General features: G+C 31.3%; 2 protein-coding genes across 2 annotated transcripts; both read left to right on the forward strand.

Annotated features, from left to right (window-relative positions):
* Window positions 1–9,151: 9,151 nt before the first annotated feature.
* LOC104757720 (uncharacterized) lies at window positions 9,152–10,774 on the forward strand. The gene has a single exon (XM_010480483.3). The coding sequence runs from the start codon at window positions 9,194–9,196 to the stop codon at window positions 10,631–10,633; it is 1,440 nt and encodes a 479-aa protein (XP_010478785.1). The 5' UTR covers window positions 9,152–9,193; the 3' UTR covers window positions 10,634–10,774.
* A 1,673-nt stretch (window positions 10,775–12,447) lies between these two features.
* Window positions 12,448–13,937, forward strand: LOC104757721 (uncharacterized). The gene has a single exon (XM_010480484.3). It carries the CDS (start codon window positions 12,464–12,466, stop codon window positions 13,898–13,900), a length of 1,437 nt encoding a protein of 478 aa, XP_010478786.2. The 5' UTR covers window positions 12,448–12,463; the 3' UTR covers window positions 13,901–13,937.
* Window positions 13,938–16,864: the final 2,927 nt, after the last annotated feature.

The following is a 16,864-nucleotide window of genomic DNA, read 5'->3' on the forward strand; positions in this document are numbered from 1 at the left end:
TCTTTAAAAAGTTGTGTCTATTGAATATAGAGTTGTGTCTTTTACAAACAGTTGTGTCTATTCAAATGTTTCCACCTTTATAAATCTATATAGAAATAACTTTTCATCATTTTATTCAAATATAATAATAGCAATCTGAAAAAAAGCCAACAACAGTTGTGATTTTTCGTCGTACCTTTTCGTAAAATAAAAATTTATATTTTTTTTGACAGAAAATTTTAACGGTTGCATCTCTCTAAAAGTTGCGTCTGTTAAATGTAGAGTTGTGTCTCTTACAAACAGTTGTGTCTATTCAAATGTTCACATCTATATATAATAGCAAACTCACTTTTTTGTGTCAACTTTTAATCCAACGAATGAGATTAGTTCCACTTTTAATCCAATGGTTTAAAATTATTAATCGCGTCTTTTCGTCGCACCCCCATCTTTCAAAAATTACACCTCTTAATTTTTGCATCTCTTTATTGCACCTTCTGGTTTCAAAAATCACATCCATTAATTTTTACACCTTTTTATTTAACACCTCTATGTATTATACCTCTTTGTTGTACCTCCATGTTTCACATCTATTAATTTTTACACCTTTACAATTCACTCCTCTATGTCTTACACATCTTTATTTATTATATACTTTTAATATAACGGATGAGATTAGTTCCACTTTTAATCCAAACCTTTCTTCTAGAATCGGTACGGTTTAAAATTATTAATCGTGTCTTTTCGTCGCACCCCCATCTTTCAAAAATCATACCTCTTAATTTTTGCATCTCTTTGATGTACCTTTTGGTTTCAAAAATCACATCAATTAATTTTTACACCTTTTTATTTAACACCTCTTTGTTGTATCTCCATGTTTCATATCTATTAATTTTTACACATTTACATTTCACACCTCTATGTCTTACACCTCTTTATTTATTATATATAAATTTTTCTTGACTATATATAATAGCAAACCCACTTTTTTGTGTCAACTTTTAATCAAACGGATGAGATTAGTTCCACTATTAATTGTGTCTTTCCGTCGCACCCACATCTTTCAAAAATCACACCTCTTAATTTTTGCATCTCTTTGTTGTACCTCCTGATTTCAAAAATCACATCCATTAATTTTTACACTTTTTTGTTTAGCACCTCTATGTATTACACCTCTTTGCTGTACCTCTATGTTTCACATCTATTAATTTTTACACCTTTACAATTCACACCTCTATGTCTTACACCTCTTTATTTATTATATACTTTTAATCTAACGGATGAGATTAGTTCCACTTTTAATCCAACGGTTTAAAATTATTAATCGTGTCTTTCCGTCGCATCCCCATCTTTCAAAAATCACACCTCTTAATTTTTGCATCTCTTTGTTGTACCTTTTGGTTTCAAAAATCACATCAATTAATTTTTACACCTTTTTATTTAACACCTCTTTGTTATATCTCCATGTTTCATATCTATTAATTTTTACACCTTTACATTTCACACCTCTATGTCTTACACCTCTTTATTTATTATATATAAAATTTTCTTGACTATATATAATAGCAAACCCACTTTTTTGTGTCAACTTTTAATCAAACGGATGAGATTAGTTCCACTATTAATCGTGTCTTTTTGTCGCACCCAAATCTTTCAATAATCACACCTCTTAATTTTTGCATCTCTTTGTTGTACCTCATGGTTTCAAAAATCACATCCATTAATTTTTACACTTTTTTATTTAGCACCTCTATGTATTACACCTCTTTGCTGTACCTCTATGTTTCACATCTATTAATTTTTACACCTTTACAATTCACACCTCTATGTCTTACACCTCTTTATTTATTATATACTTTTAATCTAACGGATGAGATTAGTTCCACTTTTAATCCAACAGTTTAAAATTATTAATCGTGTCTTTCCGTCGCACCCCCATCTTTCAAAAATCACACCTCTTAATTTTTGCATCTCTTTGTTGTACCTTTTGGTTTCAAAAATCACATCCATTCATTTTTACACCTTTTTATTTAACACCTCTATTTATTACACCTCTTTGTTGTACCTCCATGTTTCACATCTATTAATTTTTACACCTTTACATTTCACACTTCTATATGTCTTACACCTCTTTATTTATTATATATAAACTTTTCTTGACTATATATAATAGCAAACCCACTTTTTTGTGTCAACTTTTAATCCAACGGATGAGATTAGTTCTACTTTTAATCCAATGGTTTAAAATTATTAATCGTGTCTTTCCGTCGCACTCCCATCTTTCAAAAATCACACCTCTTAATTTTTGCATCTCGTTGTTGTACCTTCTGGTTTCAAAAATCTCATCCATTAATTTTTACACATTTTTATTTCACACCTCTTTGTATTACACCTCTTTGTTGTACCTCCATGTTTCACATCTATTAATTTTTATACATTTACAATTCACACCTCTATGCCTTAAACCTCTTTATTTATTATATACTTTTAATCTAACTGATGAGATTAGTTTCACTTTTAATCCAACGGTTTAAAATTATTAATCGTGTCATTTCGTCGCACCCCCATCTTTCAAAAATCACACCTCTTAATTTTTGCATCTCTTTGTTGTACCTTTTGGTTTCAAATATCACATCCATTAATTTTTACACCTTTTTATTTAACACCTCTATGTATTACACCTCTTTGTTGTACTTCCATGTTTCACATCTATTAATTTTTACACCTTTACATTTCACACATCTATGTCTTATACCTCTTTATTTTATATATATAACTTTTCCTTGACTACATAAACAAGTTTCGAAAAATTGTTTTCTGGGTACTAAATAAAACTAAAGAATTGTTATATTGAAGTGTTTTTTAACTAACAAACATCAATATTTAATTCAAGGTAATTTTATATATTTTCACTGCAAATGACCTATTAATGTTTCTTATATATGAGTGTACCTGGCTTTTTAATATTTTCGCTGCCGAGCTGTTAGTGTTTCTTCGGTTAGATTATTATTATTGTTAGTCGACACTACTAAGTTCATACATTAATCTTAGTTTTGTAAATTTGTAGTCTCTTATAAAATTTTAACCTTTTCCGGTTTTCCTATTAAGCGTGCCATATCTTTTGCATGGCTAATGTTTTTAATTCTCAGTGTGCAGATTTTATTTTTTGACTTTTCTTCTGAATGCTCGATTAAATCATCAAACAAAACGGATGATGTTGTTTTTTTGGCATTGCTTATGTTATGTTCGATTATAAGTGTTTCTTCGGTTAGATTATTAGTATATATAGTTACGGTGAACAAATATATGAGTGTACGTAGCCTTTTAATTTGTTAAGTTGGGAAAGAGTATAATATTCAAGCATATAACGTTTATTGCAGGACAGTACTCCTATAAAGTCAAAAATATCAATAAAGTCTTCTTCGTCCAGATTACGATCCGAGTCGTAGTCATTCAGCGACAGTAACTGGAAAAATCAAAACCAAGATACGAGAGGCATAATGATATGCAGTGATGTCTAGCGCTACGGATAAGCCAAAATTTGTTAACAAACATGGTATAATTTTTATTAACTTATTTAACTTGTTTAATTTTTTTAACAAACATGGTATAAATATAAAAATATTTTTATTTTTTTTGTTATGTAGGATGTCCATTAGATATAAATGATCCATGTTAGTTTCCATTTTTTGTAAATAAAGTTTTTTAAAATTTTAGTTAAATTTTAATTTCTTATACTTTCTGGGTATCAAACATTTTGATAATATATAGAAATATTCCAAATGAGCATGGAAATAGAGAGTGCCGAAGAAAAAGCCAGACATACTTGTGACAACACAAAATCAAATTCTAGAAAGCGTAAGCACGACCAAATGACAAATCAAGTTAGGAAAAAAAATCTTCTAAAGGTAACTTATTTGTTTTTGATGACTTTCTAATATGTATATTCAATGCTTTAAAAACATAATGTATATCAGTCATAAGGTGAGATATTATTATCATCTGTTTCACCACATCGACTTCGTTTTCAATGTCGTTGATTGAAGAACATGATGGTACCGATTCATAGACATAAGTGGGAAATCAATTCCTAATATATGGTGGTTCTGTACGTAATTACGCAAAACGAATAATGTCATTAGAGCTCACCACTACTGAACTAAAGTTTTTCATTAGAGCTCTACGCTTCGTCTCTCTCTCTCAATTTTCTTTCTGTAGATTTAGCAAATCTGACTGGTTTGTTTTTTGCGTTTTCATTATTACGGTTTCTCGCGCTAATTAATAAACAAATTGGTTATTTTAATGTAGGTAAAAAACCTGCATCATAAAAAAAAATGAAACGGAATCAATTAATAAGGTGTGGGGATTGTGATGCGTTAGTATGGCCTAAGGAAAGTACTGCAAAGGATTGGCAAACAAAAAGACCTCTATTTACAATATGTTGTAAACAAGGGCATGTCAAATTGCCTAACATTCAAGAACCTCCGCTTCTGTTAAAAAAGCTTCTCTCCGATCCATCTTTCCGAAGACACATGGGTGCTGACATTGATTATTCAATTTTAAATTCAGCAGGTCCTTTTTGTAAATGCATGGTGAAAATTATCATAGTATTGGGTCACTTCTACCATTGGATGGGCAACAACCTAAATTCTTACAGATGTATATATTTGATACCGCTAATGAGTTGAAAAATAGGTTATCTATATTTCCAGATGGCAAAGAAATAGTAGATGAGCAAATTTTGTTAGCTCTAATAAACATGCTTGATGAAAATAATATTCTAGCCAAAACATTTAGAAAAGCTAGAGATCGTTATGAAAGCAGGAATGATGAGGAACTGAAAATCCATATGGTAGGAGATGATAAGAGGAAACGTCAATATGAATTACCATCAGCTAATAAAATAGCAGGTTTAGTTGTTGGTGGTTTCTCAGATGTTAAAGGAAATTTGCAGAGAATTTTGGCTTCTCATCCTCTGTATATATCTTTAACATTATTATTGTCACTGAATCAATTTTTTATTTTAATATATACAACAAATATTTTATTTAACTAATTTGGTTTATTCATCTTAGTCACTATTTACGATTTTTATATTATACAAGTAAGAAATTACTATAAAGTTTTACTCAAAATATGAAATTAACAATATTAATTATTTCAAATTTTCACTTTCCCGTGCGGTAACGCACGGGCCGACATCCTAGTCTTTATAAATTTATATATAAGTGACTTCTCATCATTGTATTCATATTTTCTTTATTTTATATTTTTGACAGAAATTTTTTACAGTTATGTCTCTCTAAAGAGTTGTGTCTGTTGAATATAGAGTTGTATCTTTTACAAACAGTTGTGTATATTCAAATGTTTACATCTTTAGAAATCTATATATAAATAACTTCTCATCATTATATTAAAATTTTCTTTATATTTGTGTTAGTTAAAAGAGAATTTGTTAGAAATGATGTCTCATCACTGTGAAAAATTTATTGCAGTTCGATATATTTTGTTAATCGTTGTAATATTTAATTATATTCAGTCTATAGGTATACAACCATCTATTCATCAAGGGTTATCATTCTATTGGTATGAATCCAAACCGAAATTTTTGTTTTTAGCTGTTAAAAAATGTGGTTTAAGTTGGTTTTTCAGAAAATGAGAGCATATTGGCTCGTATATGTTCGTTTATTTTTTTGTCACAAGTATATATATATATATATATATATATATATATATATATTTGTCTACTCCATGCTTTTTTGATTAGAAAACTAATTGTATTATAGAAAACAATATGGATTTCTATATTTCTATTTTTTTTTTTAAAATATGATTATGAAATATCAAGGTAAAAATAAAAATAAAATATCACAGTTCGTTCTATTATATTTTCTACAGTTGGGAATATTCAGTTTATTGGGAGATGAAAAATCGGTGATCAACAGAAAGATTGATGGTAGAGATGATTGTCCAATAAACTATCTTAACGACAAAGACTTATCTACAACTTCATATAGGTTAAGAAAATTTGTATATTTAGTTCTAGTCATAATACACTCAAATTGAAATCTTAACAACAAAAGATACTGAATATGAAATATTATAAAAGTTTGAAAAGGTTTTGAATTCTGACTGCCAAAAAAAAAGAGGAGCATGTGAGAGCAATGAACCCGGCCGTCCTTGGCCGACCATCTTCCTTAGACGCGCACATTGTGATGCTACATCATACACCTAAATGTTATTGTTATAAGTTCTAACTATTATTCTTCCCCTCTAATATTTATTATATTATTTATTTATATGTGACTCGAGATAATTAATCAGCATCTTACGTGGAGAAAAATAATTAATAAGTACATTCAATATTAGATTACCCATATATATAATCTATTATAATTACCAAAATGTTTAATGACTATAGGTTGTTTTATATAAAAATATCTAGTTGGAATAATATCTTTGTCGTCATGCTTCTTCTGAAGTGGACCTTATTTAGGTCTTAGGCGGAGCCTCCTTCTAGGAGTTTGGGTTAAGAAGATGAAGACTTGAAGAAGTCTTTTGGCAGAAATTCAAGACGGAAACGGCAGATTCCATCTAGATCTGCAACGGCGAAATCTGTAGAAGAGCTCCGGTGGTGGAATCTCAAAGCCTGACGGTGGAGTTGAGTCAGATAGTGCATCTGCACCGGCACCGACTGTGTCACACCTCTCCTTCTTGCGTGTTAACATCTGTCAACACGTGGCTCTTTTTTTTCTTAATCTTATCTCTTTAGTTAGGATTAAGCTGTTTTTATTTAATTAAGGATGTAAATGGAGGAGATTATGCTTGTATTCCCATCACTTGTAATGCCCATTGGGCCTTTTCAATGAATATTTGGGCTGAAAAAAGAAAAAAAAATATAAAAATATGTTTCATCTATAAAACGATATAGCTCTTTGTATTATATATTCATTTACAATACTGCCTTTATGAAAATATATGTATTTTTTTTTATGAATATATAACTGAGTTTTGATTCAAATAAATAAAATATGTGATAATTTTCTGTTTAGTTATATTCAAATTTGAGAGGATTGGTAATTTTCTTACTGATTGACTGAATAGTAATATTTATATTCATTTTTATGAAGTAAAAATTGATTTTGGAAATAGAAATATGTTTGATTTATGCTAAAAAAGATTAAAATAATTAATAGAAATAAATTTAAACAAATCATTATGTCATTTTAAGAATGGTCCTCAATTAATATTTTTAATAGTTGTAATTTATTATATGATTATTTAAGAAATTTATAGTGTCTTATACAATATATTCATAATTTATCATTTAAAACAAAAACAAAAAAATAATTGAAAGATATAATCATTTACATATCATATTTAACAACAAGAGAATAAGTTGTAACGGTTCATAAAATATACAAAAATATGACTGTAAGGTTAAGAAGAGAAGACACGACTGTAGATTGCATTTATTCATTTTTAGAAATTAAAAAATATTTTACAAAAAATTACGACAAAAAAATACAGATAAAAAGTTACATTGAAAAGATGCGAACGAAAGGTTACGACGAATAAAAGCGAACGAAATAACACGACTGCAATGTTATCTCATGGTAGTTAATCGTAAAAATCTGTTTAATTTTATGTGTGTAGCATTGATAATTATTTATTTAATCATATGTGAAGGTAAATTATTTTTAAAAAAATATCTTTCAATAAAGATATAAAGAATGTTTAAAAAATTTGTATGTTTTTGAAAATTTTATTTGATAGTTTAGAAATCCCAATAGTTTAATAAATAAATTTAATTAAAGAATTTTTGTAATAAATATTTTATTAAAATGAGTTCCATACCTAGTCAGAATAATAATAAGTTAACAAATGATGCATAGATAATATACGTTTACTAGGAATTATATCGCTATAGCATGGGACAAAACTTTTTTATTTTGAATTTAGTGAGAGTTTATTTTAAGTTTTCCTAAATGGTTAACAAAAACCTAATGATTAAACCGGAGCAGTCCTTACTAGATAGATGTATATATAACTTCATCCCTACAAAATTTATTTGATCACACATGACACATGTATATAAGCACACATAAATCTTACCAAACTACAAACCAAGTGATCATCAGCATCAAATCTTTTTTCTCTTTACATACACATCACACAAGGTCTTCCCAGGACATATAGCGTAACATCGAGGCCTGAAACCATCTCTAAACTAGCTTTCTTCTTAGTATTTTTGTGTGTCTAGAACAGAAGTTTTACTAGACTAATCCATCCACATTCAATTAAACACTAACATATGAAACAAAATATTCAAAGTCATAACAAAGGGATTCATAAGAGAGGCAGTATCTTAAACTTCACCACCATAAAACGAAAACTGACTAATTGGTTCTTCCAAAACAATCTAAACTTCCACTTTCTTACGATAAACGAATAGATAAAGCTTCTAGTGTTAAGAGAATAAAGGCATGAATCTTCAGCCCAACTTGAGGCCATCTTAGTCCACAATCTCGACCATTGTACTTACATATCTTTGACTTTTATTTTCTGGTCAATAACGCACATACAGTTGGACAAAAATAACGTGTTGAAAAAAGTTTTACAAAAATAACGTACATTTTTTAACAAAAAATGAAAATTGTTATTTTTCCTAAATAAGTTTTTTTTTTTTTTTTTTTTTTGAACAAAGTTCCTAAATAAGTTTTATAATAATCTAAAATATTATTTAATCATGCATGATAGAAAACAAACAAAAATACATGATGGAAATTTTGAATTCAACTCTTCCGATACCATTAACAACAAAGTTCAAGAAAAAGAAGGAAAATACGTTAAACCTTTTTATATATTTTTTGTTTCATTTTAAGTGATATTAAAAGTTTTTACGTAAAACTTAATAAAATATATACTTTTCATTTACTTTACTTCTTTTACATAAAAAACCTTTGAATAAAATCTGTTACAATCAAAGATAGTATAAGAAACTGTCACTCTCAAGGGATCGAGAGATGGTAAATTCGACAACGCTTACGGACGGGATACATATACCACAACTTATTGCGACCACATGCATATGAGATATGAGTATATGACTTTGTCAAAATCGTCAGCTCTTTAGTCGTCATTTTCTTTCTATTAATAGCTACCAATGGCTTCTCTCAATCAATACAACACAATACAAAACAAAACAAAGACCACGATGAACTCTAATTCCTTCTGTCTCTTCATCTTTGCCGCCGCTATCTTTCTCTTGTGCTTAAGTTCCAATGAAGCTGCCACGTGCCATCCTGATGATGAGGCGGGTCTTTTAGCTTTCAAATCGGGTATAACTCAAGATCCTTCCGGCATCCTCAGCTCATGGAAGAAAGGTACTGCTTGCTGTTCATGGTCCGGTGTCGGTTGTGTCACCAACCGCGTCACGGGACTCTCTCTCAGTGGACAATCTGATGTTACCGAAACATATCTTTCCGGCACTATCTCGCCGTCATTGGCCAAACTCCAACACCTTGTAGGGTTTTACTTCACCGATCTTCGAAACATCACTGGTCCTTTTCCTCAATTCCTTTTCCAACTACCTCAGCTAAAGCAAGTCTACATCACAAATAACGGTCTCTCCGGTCCTCTTCCGGCTAACATTGGTGCGCTAAGCCAGTTAGTGGAATTAGGTCTCGACGGAAACCGGTTCACCGGTCCGATCCCGACTTCGATTTCCAATTTAACCCGGTTATTTCAGCTCAACCTCGGAAATAATATCTTAACCGGAACTATACCCGTAGGGATTGCTAAACTCAACCTCTTATTGTCACTCAACTTAGGCGGCAATCGTCTATCTGGAACCATACCTGATATTTTCAAATCCATGACGAAGCTCCAATCTCTAACCCTCTCCCGCAACGGATTCTCTGGGGGTATTCCTCGCTCTATTGCATCACTCAGACCGGTTCTCTTGTTCCTCGACCTAAGCCAGAATAATCTCTCCGGGACGATCCCGATCTTTTTATCCAACTTCAAGGTACTCGACTCGTTGGATCTTTCGAAGAATAGGTTCTCCGGAGTCGTGCCGACGAGTTTAGCCAATATGCCAAAGCTTTTCCATCTCAACCTTTCCCACAATATTTTAACCGGTCCAGTCCCAGCCTTGAAGAACGTTGACGGCATCGCCACTCTAGACCTCTCATACAATCGATTTAACCTCAAAACGATACCCAAATGGGTGACCTCGTCACCATCCATCTACTCGTTGAAGCTGGTAAAATGCGGGATCAGTATGAGCTTTGACCATTGGAATCCTGTGAACCCCAACATTTACTTTTACGTCGATCTCTCAGAAAACGAGATCTCAGGGAGTCCAGCAAGGTTCTTGAACCAAGCACGTAACCTGTATGAGTTTCAAGCGTCAAGGAACAAACTCCGATTCGATTTGGGGGAACTGACGAATTTAAGTGAGAGACTAGAGATCCTGGATCTGTCCAAGAATTTGGTATTTGGGAAGGTACCAACGACAGTTGCTACCCTGCAGAAACTGAACTTGAGTTATAACCATCTTTGCGGAAAGCTTCCAGCGACTAAATTTCCAGCAAGCGCCTTCGTAGGTAACGACTGTCTTTGCGGCTCTCCACTTCCTCCTTGTAAAGCTTAAGTTGCAAGAAACCTATATAGTTTTGTATTTGGATTTACTTTGAGACGTAGCTCCAAAAAATATTTGTAATAATGAATGTAATAGCCTACATGCGTTGGCATGAAACTTTTACGTACGGGAATAAAAAAACTTATTATAGTAGTTGTATATATCTATTAAGTTTTTGGCGGTTTGTGTTTAAACTTGTCCCTACATTGGTGGAGGTTGCTTTTGATTTTTACCGACTCCATCTTTTGTCTTTTTCAGTCAGATGAGAGCGAATCTGTCGGGTTTGGAAAGATTTTGCTCCTTGTCTCTATAAAACAAATTTGAACGATATCTACTAATACTATGTTCGAAAGGCTTCTATCTAGGCGTTTCAAAATCGCGTTTCCACCGACATCGCCCTAGAAGTATTATTTAAAGCAATACGACAAAAGGATCTTGATGAATGCTACGCCATTGACAAGAGAGGCAGCATCTTAAACTTCAACACTAATAAAACAAAAACTGACCAATTGAATTATTCAAAACTAATCTAATTTCCACTTTCTTACGATAAACAGACGCCATAAAGCCTACTAATATTAGATTACCTTAAGAGAATAAAGGCGCATAAATCTATATATCAGCCCATATTGAGGCCAACTTAGTCCACACAGTCTATCTCATTGTAATTAGGTATCTTTGACTTTTAATTTGTGGTCAATAACGTACATATTGTTAGACAAAAGTAAGGTGTTGAAGATAAACGAAATGAAAATGTTATTTTCGTAACTAATTTTCATAAACTCCAACTTTTTTTAATTAGAAATATCCGAATTTCTTGAAATACATGTAGACAAGTACATGTTCCAGAGTAAACATTTTACAAACTAGAATATAGGAATTGATAATGCTAACTCTGGACGTGGATTGAGTACAGAAATATACCTCCAAAGATCTCTCGGCCTTCAAAGAGTAAATGCAACCAACCACTGTACCACAGAGACATTTTAACGAGTAAATACATTTTGAATTAATAAATAAATATTGGTTAAACTAAAAAACTGAAACCGAAACTAAGCCGATATCATATAAATTTAAATTAAAATAAGAAAATATTTTAAATAACTAAAATATCCAGAAAATGTTAGATATATTTGTCAAAATTTTATCACTTTTTTATTCAAATTAACAATAACAATGTTAAATAAAATTATATTGTTACGGGTACCCAAAACTAAACCGAAAATAACCAAATCCAACTGAAATAATAAACTAAACAAATGGATATTAAACTCTTATATCCAAAATATCTGGAATTGAATGGATATATCCGAGACTAAACTGAATACTTGAAAATCCAGGACTAGTCTGGATCTGTACACTTAACCTTTATAAATCTGAACATACATAATTATTTACTTTTATTATATTTTTTGTCCCGCATGAACGGGAGAAAAGCAGACATAAAATAACATAGATATTTTGTTACACAAACAAAATTGTTATTAGTAAGTTTTGGATAAATATTACATCAACATGATATTAAAAAAGATAAAACATTACTTTCGTCAGTGAATTTTTCGGTATATGGTTTCCACGACTTTACCTACATCTTACACAACAAAATCACTCGTTTACATGAGTTGATGTGCCAGTAGGATCATGAAATGAACCTTGTCTCTATGAGCAAGATAACGCGGCATGAGATAAAGTCTACGTGTGTATATCACTTATTGCTGCCACATGCAAAAGGATTGGTCCAAATTGTTGACTTTGACTTCGTAGCTCTGAAGTCGTCGCTCTCCCTCTATATTGATACATTGATACCGATAGCTTTATTCAATCCCACAGCACAACATCACCATGAACTCTTTCTCATTCACTCTCTTCATATTTTCCATCACTATCTTCCTACAGTGTTTAAGTTCCACCGGAGCTGCCACGTGTCATCCTGATGACGAGGCAGGTCTTTTAGCTTTCAAATCGGGTATAACTCAAGATCCTTCCGGCATGCTCAGCTCTTGGAAGAAAGGTACCTCTTGCTGCTCTTGGAAGGGTGTCATTTGCCTCAACAGCGACCGCGTCACCATACTCGAACTAGTCGGATTTCTCAAAAAACCCGAACGTTCCCTCTCTGGCACTCTCTCACCCTCGCTAGCCAAACTCAAACACCTTAACGTCATTAGCTTAGGAGATCATGGGAACATCACTGGATCTTTTCCAAAGTTCCTTCTTCAATTAACAAAGCTAAGGTACGTTGACATCCAAAATAACCGTCTCTCCGGTCCACTTCCGGCCAACATCGGCGTGATAAACACGTTGGAAGAAATCTTTCTTAATGGAAATAAGTTCACCGGTTCGATCCCGAATTCGATATCAAATCTGACTCGTTTATCTTATCTCTTTTTGGGCGGTAATCTCCTAACCGGGACTATACCCTATGAGATTTCTAATCTCAAGCTCTTGCAGAATCTGAATCTTGGGGGCAACGGCCTCTCTGGAACCATTCCAGATATTTTTGAATCCATGACGTTGCTCAAATTTCTCGATCTCTCCCGAAACGGATTCTCCGGGGAGCTTCCTCCGTCCATTGTGTCAGTCGCACCAACACTCCTCGCCCTCGAACTGAGCCAGAACAATCTCTCCGGGACGATCCCAGGCTATATATCGAGATTCAATCGGCTCGAAAAATTGAATCTCTCCAAGAACCGGTTCTCCGGTGTTGTGCCGGAAGGTTTTGTCAATCTGACCAATCTTAACAATCTTGATCTCTCCCACAATCTTCTAACTGATCAGTTCCCTGACTTGATCATTAATACCATTGAATATCTTGATCTCTCGTACAACCAATTTCAACTAGAAACGATTCCAAAATGGGTGACTTCGTTGCCAAGCATCTTCTTGTTAAAGCTAGCAAAATGCGGGATCAAGATGAGTTTAGACGACTGGAAGCCAGCGGAACCCTTGTACTTCCATTACATTGATCTGTCGAAAAATGAGATCTCAGGGAGTCTAGAAAGGTTCTTGAACCAGACAGAGTATCTCCTGGAGTTGCGGGTTGCTGGAAACAAACTCAGATTCGATATGGGGAATTTGACGTTTCCGAGGACGCTAAAAACCCTTGATCTGTCAAGGAACCTTGTATTTGGGAAGGTGCCTGCGACAGTGGCTGGTCTGGAAAGACTAAACGTAAGTCAAAACCATCTTTGCGGAGAACTTCCCGCGACATTGTTTCCGGCTAGCGCGTTTGCTTGTAACGATTGTCTATGTGGCTCTCCATTTTCTCCTTGTAAAGTTTAGCGGCAAGAAAACTACAATTTTCAATTTGGATTTACTATGACGTAGTTTCAAACTAATAAAGCTTTATCATATCAAACAACTTTAGTTATTATTATCATTACAACTGTTGTAATGATAATAATAACTAAAGTTGTTTGATATGATAAAGCTTTATTACAAGGATATATCTTACATAACTAGATTAAGACCCGGGTTGACATTCATTTTACTTACTAATATTATAATTTTTTTTATAAAATATAATTTATGTGATTATTTTTAAAAGTTTTTTTTGGATAAAACATTATGCAATAAAATCATATGCTAAATATGAAGGCTTGAAAAAAGATACATATTTTGTAAGTTTTATATTGTTAATGTATCTAGATAAGTACCCGTGCTATAACACTGGTTAAGTTTTATTTCATAATGTATCTTGTAACCCACTATTTAACTTTTAACCAATTAATCTATCAATTTTGTAATCTATCTTTGGTTAACGTTGTGGTCTATCGATAAAATCTCTGGAAAATAAATTTGTAATATTGTGTTTATAGATTTTTGGAAACAACGTGATATATGATTAAAATCTTCTAAAAATACAGTTTGGAATATCCATGATTTTATTTGTTACCATTAATATATCAATTATCAATTTGGAATATCTCTAATATTTAACTGCAACCGATTAATAGTAATATATGGATTAATCTATAACATATCTATAACCTATTTGTAACAATTTGTAACCATTTATTAAAAATATAAAGTCTACAAAAACTAAGTTGTGTACTTCCCTTTTATTAAAGGGGATATGAGAAAGTTTTTTCTAACTTTTACTAGCATCGCGATATTTGGCACTCTCTTTTTGCGACACATGTCCTCATTTATTTTATTTGTTTTCCTTTTTTTAATTTAATCCATAAATTTTACAAAATTATGTTAATATTAATTCAAAAAACACTAATTTTGGTACATCTGATATGTATTTTTAAATATAATTTTCTATCTAAGTTCTTTTCTTGAAAATATTATCCATTTACTATCGCATAATTGATATAAAAAGTTTCACACAATTTTTCTACATTGTATTTGATTTATCTTTCATTATATAAAGTTATAAAATTATCTGACTACTTTATAATAAATTTACGATCACATAATTGATACATTTACTTAACATTTAAAAATAATATTATTGATCACATAATATTTAAAAATAATATTTAGTCTAATGATATATTGTAATCTACTGAAACTTGATATTATTTTATTTAAGTTTAAGAAAAGGAAACATGTAAAAATGAAAAATGTCACATAATACAAATTTCTGTTTTTTTTAAAAAGAATATAAAGAAAAATTGTACACATGTTTTTTTTGTCAACTATAAAAATGTGTCATGGGGTTAATTTATTTTATTATTAAAAATTATTTTTTATTTATTACTAAAAACGATGAAAAAATAAAAAAAAATGTTTACATTAGTTATATTTAATATAATATAATACGTAAATCTCATTATCATAGATACTTGTGTATTTGGATTTGAAAGTGACGCATGTCAAAAGAAGAAATAACATGTGGTAACCAAAAAAAATATCGACTGACATTTATACAAACTTTGAGTCAAATGAAATTCATAAATCTTCACATATTTAAAAAATATTATTATTTTATAGCCAAATTATGGATGTCATAAAGAGAGCCTATAAACAAAATATAATTATGAGGGCATCAAAAAATATTTTTATCGGCATCCATATAAACTTTTGATATTAAAATATTTATATCACATTTTTTTCTAAACTTCAACTATCTAACTTCAACTATGTAATTAGTTGTGTTTTAAACAGTTCAATGTTGAAGTTTCATCCATTTAATACACGTTTTACATTTTACACACTAAGTTTTGCTTAATGTTTAATTGGTGGGTACGTGAAATAGTAAAATATTTTTTAAAAACAAAGATAAATGAAATGAAAATGAATAGATATAACATCTGTATTTTTTTCATTTTATTGACAAGAAAGTGTATTGTCCGTGGACTTGTTTATCTTCTCTCCAAAGCGAGGCCAATTATGTAATTGAATTTTTCTTTGGAAAGCAGACTCTTTCCTACATTTATATTAATTATTCTGTCAAAACACCTATAAGTTTTCAAAAATCAAAACCATTGAAATTGAAGAAAAAAAACTTAAAATATTCATTGATGTGAATTGACTGACTTTTAAAATGAAAACTTCTAAAAAAACTAAACAAAATTATGTTTGAAGTTTCATCCATTTAATACATGTTTTACATTTTACACACTAAGTTTCCAAAAACCAAACCAGTTAAATTGAAGAAAAAAAATCTTGAAACATCCATTGATGTGAATAAATTGACTTTGAAAATGAAAACTTCTAAAAAAACTAAACAAAATTATGGTTGATGAGAGAGATTGGATGAGAAAGAAAATTTCTCATTTGGTACAAGTTGATATTCTTTTTTTTTTTTGAATTTAATCATGACCACAAATTATTTATATTTTGTTACATTTTCAACATTATATACACATAAAACTGGCTTAACAGTTAAATATGATGATGTTTAACAAAATTGGGCAGACAATTAAATATGATGATGTTTAACAAAATTGTGCAAACAATTAAATATGATGAATCCTAATTTTATTATTAATTATTCGGGATACCGATGTTTCATAGATGGCTCCTGGAAAGCAGGAGATTTGTATGCAGGTGCTGGATGGTGTTGTACCTCGGTCCAGACAGCGTTGCCGTTTTTGGGAGCCAAGAATTTCCAGCGAAGTCTCTCTCCATTACATACAGAAGTTGAAGCGTTCCTTTGGGCGATGCGCTGCATGATCGGCCATGACTTCAGAGAGGTGGCTTTCTATACCGACTGCTCAGATTTGGTGAAGATGGTGTCTTCCCCTTCTGACTGGCCATCGTTCTCGGCCTATCTTGACGACATCAAAACTGATA

Source organism: Camelina sativa, chromosome 17 (genome assembly GCF_030686135.1).
Source record: "Camelina sativa cultivar CO46 ecotype springtype chromosome 17, ASM3068613v1".
Taxonomy (NCBI): Eukaryota; Viridiplantae; Streptophyta; class Magnoliopsida; order Brassicales; family Brassicaceae; genus Camelina; species Camelina sativa.